Here is a 10,000-nt window from a genome sequence, read left to right on the forward strand (position 1 = left end):
TGGATAGCTCACTTGGTAAAGCACATGACTTATGCTAACTAAAGACCATTGCCGCTCAAAGTTCAAACCCCATGTGGGATGAAAAACTTTCAACTTCAGACAGTTAAGTCAGTGACATTAATTAAAACCCCACATGCTGCCTCCTTATTTTGCGGTGTTTCATGAACTTTTTCAATATCTTGGAAATGTTAGCTGGAGATTGCGTGGCTGTGTTCAAGAACGTGTTTTGCAACAGGAGAGGTTAGTTCTTGTCTCATGATGGAGCTTTTGTGTTCTGAAATCAGAATTTTCAGTTGTCATTGTGTCTTTCCCACACACACATCAAACCATAGGGCGTAGTGGCGTCCACTACAGAAGGTTGATGGGGTTTATCCCTGAAATTGCTTTTGGTGACTATAGCCAGCACCCTGCATGGCAGCTTGTCATGCAGTCCATTTACCATTAAGGACATTTTTGTATTACACACATAATGCACCACTTTACATTAAAAGTATGCCCTGAATGGAGGTGTTTGAACTAATTGGTGTGGGTTGTGCTGTTACAATGAGCACATGAGTGACAAGGATAATTCAGATTGAATTCTCTTTTTGGACCTTTCACATGTGAAGACACAATAATGTATTGGAATGTTTTTCCTCTCTCATCTGAAAGAAGGCTCCCAGCAAACACAATTACATCATGATGATGTTCTGATATCATCTTTCAGTGACGTCCAGGACTAGGCCAAATCACAGCCGATTTGAGGATCATTTAGACATCTACACAGGAATGTCAAGATGACGTCGAAATATGACATTACCATGAATAGGCATATTCAGTTATTCTGCTATGTACACAGTGTGTATTCAGCAGCGTTATACATAATTATATCCAGATTAACCTTTATTCTACATTTTCAAAAAATAAAACAGTTACCTGGCCGTGGTTTGAACCCAGGACCTCCAGCTTTGGGGTCTGCTACTTTACCCCTACACCATCCTTCCACAGCAATGACGAGGCACGGATGTAACCTTATTATGGCATAAACTTGTTTTTATTCAAACGTGGGTGTCAAGTCTTTGTGGATCGGGCATTACTGTGTGACATCTAAACCAACTGTGTATTATGTTACAGCAGATGCAGAACCCCAAAACACATTAACCCCACCCAAAATGCTACATTCCAACTTCCAGTAGTAGTAGTAGTAGTAGTAGTAGTAGTAATAGTAGCAGAAGTAGTAATAGTAGTAGTAGTAGTGTTGGTAGTAGTGGGAGTGGTAGCAGTAGTAGCAGCAGTAGTTGTAATTGACCGGTTAATGAGTTGTGGGCAATTTAGTGTTGGCGTGTGTTTCATTAAAAGTTTCGAGATTTAGCATTTCAAAACGGTTTCACGTATCCAAAATCCTTTACTAACCTTAGGTCGGGGTAGTCCATAGATGGCCCAGAAAAAGTTTTGTGTGATTTGGCCAAACGGTCTAGGAGGAGCTCGCAAAAGTAGGTTTTTGATCAAATTCAAAATGGCGGAAAATCTACCACGCAGAAATGGGCGTGGCCTAGTGGGTTAGATACATGATGCTCCAGGGAAACCAGTAGATGTGGAATTTTGATTCTACAGCTCGCAGTTCAGAAGTTATGGACCGACAAACGTGAAATTGGCTGTTATAGCGCCACCATCTGGTGGATTGGTGTAATTTTTTTACTCTGAGTAGTGGGTGATGTCGTGAACCTGTGTGGAAAGTTTGGGTGATGGGGGGTGTATGGTTTCTGAGATCCACACACTTTTAGGGCAGGAAAAGAACAAAAGTAAATACACAAAAGTTTAAACATTTATCATTTCAAGACGGTTTCAGGTATCCAAAATCCTTTAATAACTTTGAGTCAGGTAAGTCCAAAGATGCCACAGAAAAAGTTTAGGCTCATTCAGGCAAATGGCCTGGGAGGAGATAGCAAAAGTAGGTTTTTGATAAAATTCAAAATGGCGGAAAATCTAGGCACACGCAAATGGGCGTGGCCTATATGGATAGATGCGTATTGATCCAGGGAATACAGCCGAAGTGGAATTTTGATTCTACGCCTCACGGTTCAGAAGATATGGACCATAACGCGAAATGGTCTGTTATAGCGCCACCATCTGGCCGAAATGGGTAATTTTTTGTTTTTGAGTAGTGAGGCACATTTACAATCTATGTGCCCAGTCTGGCTACGCTGAGCATTACAGTTTCTGCTGTACATACAGTTTTACCGGAGAAGAAGAAAAAAAAAAAAAATAATCGGAACAGATACAATAGGGATCCACGCACTTCGTGCTTGGACCCCTAATAATCTCGCCACTGGGGGGTGCTGCAGCACCTGCAGCACCCCTACTTCCCGCGGCCCTGCTTGACCGGGAGGAGGATGAGGCACCATGTCCCTCCTGTTCATTCCTACTAGTGTGTTTCTGCACAGCGATGACTGTTTCCTCTCCGCTGTGGGCCTCCCCAGAGAGACAGCGATGGCTGTTTCCTCTCCGCTGTGGGCCTCCCCAGAGAGACAGCGATGGCTGTTTCCTCTCCGCTGTGGGCCTCCCCAGAGAGACAGCGATGACTGTTTCCTCTCCGCTGTGGGCCTCCCCAGAGAGACAGCGATGACTGTTTCCTCTCCGCTGTGGGCCTCCCCAGAGAGACAGCGATGACTGTTTCCTCTCCGCCGTGGGCCTCCCCAGAGAGACAGCAGACTATAGCACATAACACTATCATTCATTCCCAATGAGTTTGAGCGGCCAAACCAGGACAAAGAATAAATGTTGCTTCGCTGAGACAGGCTGTGTATTCTTAGGACTCCGGCCATTAACTGCATCCAAACAAGGCCTTTGTTAAAACGGCACTTCACTGAGGTATTGTCTAAGATGGTACTTTGCACAGTAGTCTGGCTCATACACAATGAATAGCCTCTTTCATGAGATTCTTCTAAGGTCTTTTGGGCGTGCGATTGTTAATGAATGACTTACAAGATGTTTTTTTCCCCCCCCAAAGAGTAACTTAACTATAGAAAGGGGCGTGCCGCTGTTCTCTAACACTAACTCTCTCCCTCTTTAGAGTGATTGATCACTCCCAATCCTAAATGAAAATGGGTCCGTATATATTTGAGCAGCGTAGCTAAATGCTAAACGTGCGATTGATGTGTAGAGGGGGGTTTCGTGGGAGGGCGAGGACATGGAGGAGCACCAGGGTCAGCCCTCTCAGCACCGTGGTGATAAATCAGGACAGTGATTAAGCTGAGATCTAGGAGACGTGACAGGGGGGATTGAACTATTCATCAATTGTGTCACGAGTGATTAGATTGTGCTTCATTGACCTCCGCGGGGGAAGGCCGAGGGGAATATCAGCGGGAATTGGTAACCCAACGCCACGGAGAAGAAGCTTAAAAGTCCTCCTGGACATCACGTCATAACATGATGCGACGTCATTTTGTGACAGATGTGACAGAACATTGTGACACAATATGACGCGTCGTGACACTTTGTTTCTCAGAGGAGGTTTTTGCGCAGCGTTCAAAACTGCAATCAGCAAAATGCACGACATGCTTTAGACACAATTAAGGCCTCTCTAAGTGAAAGAACGCATGGACACACACACAGATCCAATTAAGGCCGTAAACCAGGGATACTCAACTTGCTTTGCCCGGGGGCCACTTTCATGAAATGATAGAAGGCCCGGGGCCAGTTAATAAACAAACAATATACATTTTTCTGTAGCAGATTGTAGGTTTTTGGGGTGTCAGACGGAGTTTAGTCTGACAATGTTGTGCACACCGGATAGTTACTTGGGTTAAGTACATACATATAAGTGCCTGGGTAGCGAGCAGACGGCGGTGTGTGTGTGTGTGTGTGTGTGTGTGTGTGTGTGTGTGCGTGCGTGCGGGGGGGGGGGTTGTTGAAAGGTCACAGGGGGGTCATGTAAAAACTCACAGAAGACTTTGAGCATGGTGACAGCCTCTGCCACCCCGTCTGTGCCAGCGTTGACGGCGCAGAAGACGTTGAGCTCGTCGGCGGCCTGGACAGGGGAGATGGTCAGGGTGAAGTCCTTTCCCATGGTGATGCGCCCGGTCAGAGGCGTGCCCTCGTCCACTGTCGCCTCACCGCCCTGGGACAACGCCACGCGCTTCCTGATGGTGTCCAGCTCCTGAACGAGGGCACGGAGGGAGGAGGAGGAGGAGGAGGAGGACAAACAGGAGGAGAGATGGACAGAGGGAGGAAGGGAAAGAGGAGACAAGACGATACGAGTTCAGTTTGGAGGTTCAGACAACACAGTCTCACAGACAATTGTAAAATAGTAAACATTTTGGACCAACGTTGCTATGTTAGAATTTCGGCTCCTAACTTGTAACGTACATTCATACAGGGGCGGGCGTGGTTTCCAGAGATTTTAGGTTTAGGGTCTGGGGAGAGGTTAGGTTTAGGGTCTTGGGAGAAGTTTAGGTTTAGAGTTAGGGTGTGGGAGAGCTTAGAAAACCGAAAATCTCCGGAAATCACACCCACCCCTGTATAAACGTACGTTACCGAAATTGTAACATAGCAACGTTGGTCCAAAAACGTTGCTATTACACAATTTTGGGGGGAGATCGGGCTGGATCACAAGGCAGTGAGGCAGCCTGGGTAATTCCCTGCATCTTTTTGATCAGGTTTTTTTGGCCCCATATAAGGACAAAAATGTAAACATCTTGTTAGACAAGTGCCACCATCTCTTCCCACAATATGACCCAGAGAGAGAGAAATGAGTGAGAGAAAACATCCCTTTTGGTTTCACCAAATAATACGATATCTAAAAACCCTTGTAAAGCTGTGTTCACACCGAGATATTTATTTTTCTCTCTGTCGCTCGATTTAAGTAGTAGTAGTAGTAGTAGTAGTATTTATTTGTCCTTTCGGAAAGTTGTCCTGCATCTGTAGCAGTCAGACAATTCAAGCCTTTGGAATCGCTCTGTCGCTCTGTTTAAATCGCTCGTCAACAGGCACAAGAATCGACGGACATCTGGGGGCTATAACGTTACGCGATGTCATGATGTTTGTCCACTACGAGCCACCATAGTTGTTTACAAGCTAAGCCTATCAGCGTGCTCCTAACGCGAGCTCTATACCGGTAGTACAGACTTCAATCAGCTGTCAATGCGGTTTGTTGCCACACAATAAACCAGCGGTTTGTTCCAAGCCAGTGTGATCCTTGACTCGCTCTCAACACGGCAGCCAATCGGCGTTGAACAGCGAGCGACTTTTTCCAGCGTCATTTCGCTCGAGTTGGGATATTTCATCTCGGGCGACGAGCGAATGTTCGCCCCTATCGCTCTGTCTCTGTCGCTCGGACGCCCAGCGATTTTTCTCCCGGGCGAATATACGCTCAATCGCTCGTTTGCGTCGACTTTGTAATCTAAACTCGATGCCAGCGAAAAACTTGAATAGGTCGGTGTGAACGCAGCTTTAGACAACATAACAATTGACAGAGCATTCGACAGAGTATTTGTCTCTACATCATTTCTTCATAACTTAGAAGTGCCAGCGATGGCAGCGGTTATTTCTTTCAATATGAATATTGAAATATATATATACTTACAATGTACCACTCGACGAGGATGTCGTTGCTTGCGGAGGGCGGGGCGGTGAAGGTGCACGGCAGACTGGCCGATTCTCCTTTGAGCACCTCCACTGTCGGAGTGACCTTCACGCTCACCTGTCCGCTGCACACTGTAATAGAAGAATAGAAGTAGGCTATGTCAGTGTTTTCTCCTGAACAGCTGAGAACGTGGACACTGTCAATAGTTACAGTAGCACTGTGAAGCTGATACAATTCAGGTGGCAGTAATGCAACATTTAAGGATGCCAACCGCCATAAAACACAAAAGAAGAAGCTGAGAAAAAGGAAGTGCTGTGGGGTTGTGCAGCTGGTGAAAACCGTCTACAAGGATTTTTCGAAATGTCTATGGAGAAAATGAATGGGATATATATGAGCAGCAGAGGATGTACTTTGTGCGGCAGCTGAAGAAATTCAAAGTGCCAAAGGCCACGATGGTGGACTTCTACACGTCCATCGTTGAGTCCATCCTCACCTCCTCCATCACCGTCTGCGCTGCTGCCACCCTCAAAGACACTAACAGACTTCAGCGCATCATCCGCTGTGCTGAGAAGATAATCGGATGCAACCTGCCATCCCTCCAGGACCTGCACGCAGCCAGGACACTGAAGCGGTCTCGCAAGATCATGGCTGACCCCTCCCACCCTGGCCACAAACTCTTTAAGACACTCCCCCACGGCAAGAGACTGAGGTCTGCCAAGACCAGAACCACCCGCCACAAGACCAGCTTCTTCCCAACCGCCATCAGCCTCACCAACAAGGCCCGGAAACCCCTTCCGCCAAGGACCTCACCAACAACCCCCCCCCCCCACACACACACACAAACTGTGTGTGGGGGTAACTGACTGGTAAATTGATGTAAATTGATGTAAATTCCCTGCACATTAATGCCTATTTAACTTAGCCTGTAAATTTCATGTACATTCAATGTAAACTCTTATCTAACTCTGACTGTAAATTCATGTAAATCCACTGCCTATTTAACGTCTATTTAACTCAGTCTGTAAATCTCATGTAAATCCAACATAAATTCATATTTATCATCCACAGAACACTTCACCACTCATGTACATATTGTATATATTTACTCGATTTGATTGCACTTGCAACTTTGTGATTGTCTTTAGTTATTTTCCTACTTCTTATCTCTGTATATCGATGTGACCGCTACGCTGCATACAGACACTAAGACAAATTCCTCCTATGTAACTTGCATACTGTGGCAGTAAAAGTGATTCTGATTCTGATTCTGATGAAACTCACTTCCGGGGCCAAAGATGTCACGTGGCTGTTCAGCCCTGTAAGTCTGAACACACATACAGTAGAGTGGCTACTTGTCTGTCAGAGGAGGACATGGGCGGGTGATGAGTGAGCAGGAAGGGGCGGAGCTGAGGGAATCAAAAGCTAGTGACTAAAAGATGTCTCCTTGTTATTAGATTGAAAGCCTGTGTGTTTGTTTCATAGCCTCTGGTGCTGCCGGTCGTTTCAACAGAGAGTTTAGAAGAACTGAGACAGCCGAGTGTAGGCCTCCATGTAGGACTTTATCAGGGCCGGAGGTGCCTAGGGCTGATAACACTCATCACACACACACACACACACACACACACACACACACACACACACACACACACACACACACACACACACACACACACACACTTAGTGTAAACTTAGCACTTTAAAAGCAAAAATTACAGGGACCGTGTGGCATGCCATGAAGGGCCCTCAGGGCTTTCACACCGGCAGGGCTCCGGTTCCCGAACCCAAATTTGAACCGGCCGGCGCGCTCAGACCGAAAAAATAATTGGTTCGGAACCTGAGAAGTTGGTTCTCAGCGGAACCAAAAGATAGTTGCTTTTTCCTTGGGAACCGTGACATCATCAGTGGGCGTGTCTCATTCTAGGCTGTGAAGACGAGCAGGAAGGAGAAGAAGGCAGCGACAACATGGAGAAAAATAATTTGCAGTGGTCTCCTGAGGAAACCAAATGTCTAGTGGTGATTTTGGCATCTACCGAATCTCAAGAAAAGCTAGAAAGCAGTACAAGAAAGAGCAAGTCGTAGGCCGAACTTGCGGAAGAGATGGCCAAGGCTGGGTTCACTCGAACGCCAGACCAAATAATTAATCCACTTAAAAAAAAAGAAGAGGGACTACCGAATAATGTCCTCCCACTTTGGTTCCGCTTAAACTGATGTGAACACGGGCTGGTTCGCCAGAAAGCACCAAGGTTCTTCTGAGACTCCAGAACAGAACCAGAGCCAGAACCAGAACCTCCATTCAGTAGAAACATTAGGATACACACGGCGTAGCAGATACCAATGGCAGAGTGAGTAACTGTGTGTGTGTGTGTGTGTGTGTGCGTGTGTGTGTGTGTGTGTGTGTGTGTTTGTGTGTGTGTGTGTGTGTCCATCCAGCTATGGAGGGACATGGATTGGATTACAGAGAGGAGTGGGGAGAGGGAGGGGGAACGAGGGAGGAGGGAGAACAGGGAGGAATGCCATTCTGCTAATGAAGTCAGTGCAGTGTGTACAGTACAGTGTCATAAATCCTGAGGCACGGTAATGCTGGAAGGCACTGCCAGTCACGGCCTTGCGTGACTGCCGGAATACCTATAATGTATAGACACCCAACCGATACCACTAAGGGGGCAATATTGATTAATTGACTGTCAAATCAATTTCTACAATCGTCGCCTATCAAATCAGTAAAGTAAGCCGTGGGCATATGGACAACATATTTGCATACTGTATGCAATGTGATATACACAAGTGCAATGACCCCCCCTTTCAATTTGGGTATCGCCTGGGCTAACCCCTACCTCACACCCACTTTGGCAGGCCTACATGAAGGACAGTGCTGGCTGGACAGAATTAGCTGCCAGTAAAGCAGCACTGGGTTTGGGGAATGGAGCTATTAGTGTAGGTAATGTACAGTACTGCCATGGAAAAGACAACTGGAAGTGTGTGTGCGTGCGTGTGTGTGTGTGTGTGTGTGTGTGTGTGTGTGTGTGTGTGTGCGTGAGTGCTAGGGGTGGGGGGGAAATCGATACACCATAGTATCGCGATATTTTGCCTGACGATATTGTATCGATATTTGGACGCCAAGTATGGATATTAAAAAAATAAAAAATAAAAATTGCAGGCCATCCCATGCCAGGCCACCGGGCATCTGCCCGAAGCGCCCGATGTTGCAGTCCGCGCCTGCAGTGGCGTATTGAGTCCAGAGAAGCTTAATAATGTAGCCTACATGTGGGGCAAAAACAAAACAAAACAAAAAAACACTGCATGTTTTACTTCCGGTGAGGTCAAGGAAAAGGTAGGAAAAGGAGTTAGACAATATATCGAAATATCGCAATATTCAATATATCGCAATATTCAATATATCGCAATATTTTGGCGATATCGCAATATCGCAATACTATCGTATCGTGACTCAAGTATCGTTTGAGTATCGTATCGTGGGCATCTGGTGATTCCCACCCCTAGTGCGTGCGTGTGTGTGTGTGTGTGTGCGTGTGTGTGCGTGTGTGTGTGTGTGTGTGCGTGTGTGTGTGTGTGTGTGTGTGTGTGTGTGTGTGTGTGTGTGCGTGTGTGCGTGTGTGCATGCGTGGGCATGTGGTATAAGGGCAGCAGACGGCACACAGCTCCTAGCAAAAGCCCTCTTAAGTTAAGTTGAGGATCATTAGAGAAGCGATGAATCTACACCCAAATGAATATTCATACTCTGGACATACTGTGTACATGTTACTAATGAACAAGCCTAGGCCTGTATGTGATAACATGAATTAATCATATCAATAAATCTTGGGACTACAAAATCTTCCCTTCAATAATTGATCTGTTGTGAGGAGGAGAGACGGTGAAGGGTGCGGAGGAGGAGGACGGACTTCTGGGAATTGTAGTTGTCTGTTTTTTTACAGTAATACCGGGGCAGAGAGAGGAAGATGGGGGGAAGATGAAAGAGCGTTTGCTCATGTCTAAGGAAAGCTGAGTGGAGCCGAGGGGCAAAGGGAGGGAGGGAGGGAGGGAGAGAGGGAGGGAGGGAGGGAGGGAGGGAGGGAGGGAGGGGTCAGAAAGCAGAAAGTAAATAGAGATGAGAAATACACACTGTCAAAAATACACACTTTGGGCGTTCAGTGCTATAATCGTGCATTCCTTTATAACTGGGAACTGGTAATCTTACGACTTCAAAGGTCATGAGCTGGGATGGTGATGTCATCAGAGCTGGTATTTCCCATTCCAAACTCGTAGGAGCCTCAGCAGCCCCAACCTCAAAAATCCAAGATGGCTGCTCCACGCAACAACAGTAGTTATAATCGTAGTAATGTTGTTTAGCACTTCTGTTTTGTTTGTGTCTCATTAAATCAGCTGTACACACAGCACTGCCTAACTTCTATCTGTGTGGACATGAGGCTGCAGTGT

General features: G+C 46.4%; 1 protein-coding gene across 1 annotated transcript in view; it reads right to left on the minus strand.

Annotated features, from left to right (window-relative positions):
* The window catches only part of LOC310771802 (basal cell adhesion molecule-like), a gene marked incomplete at its 5' end in the record, with an annotated part of 14,646 nt that extends 8,952 nt beyond the window's left edge, over positions 1 to 5,694 (minus strand). The window contains 2 exons of the mRNA XM_083664321.1: positions 3,925 to 4,138; positions 5,564 to 5,694. Coding sequence (XP_083520447.1) covers positions 3,925 to 4,138; positions 5,564 to 5,694 — 345 coding nt within the window. The remainder of the gene's footprint in view (positions 1 to 3,924; positions 4,139 to 5,563) is intronic.
* Positions 5,695 to 10,000: the final 4,306 nt, after the last annotated feature.

The sequence above is a fragment of the Poromitra crassiceps genome, assembly GCF_964638095.1.
Source record: "Poromitra crassiceps genome assembly, contig: HAP1_SCAFFOLD_1271, whole genome shotgun sequence".
Classification (NCBI taxonomy): domain Eukaryota; kingdom Metazoa; phylum Chordata; class Actinopteri; order Beryciformes; family Melamphaidae; genus Poromitra; species Poromitra crassiceps.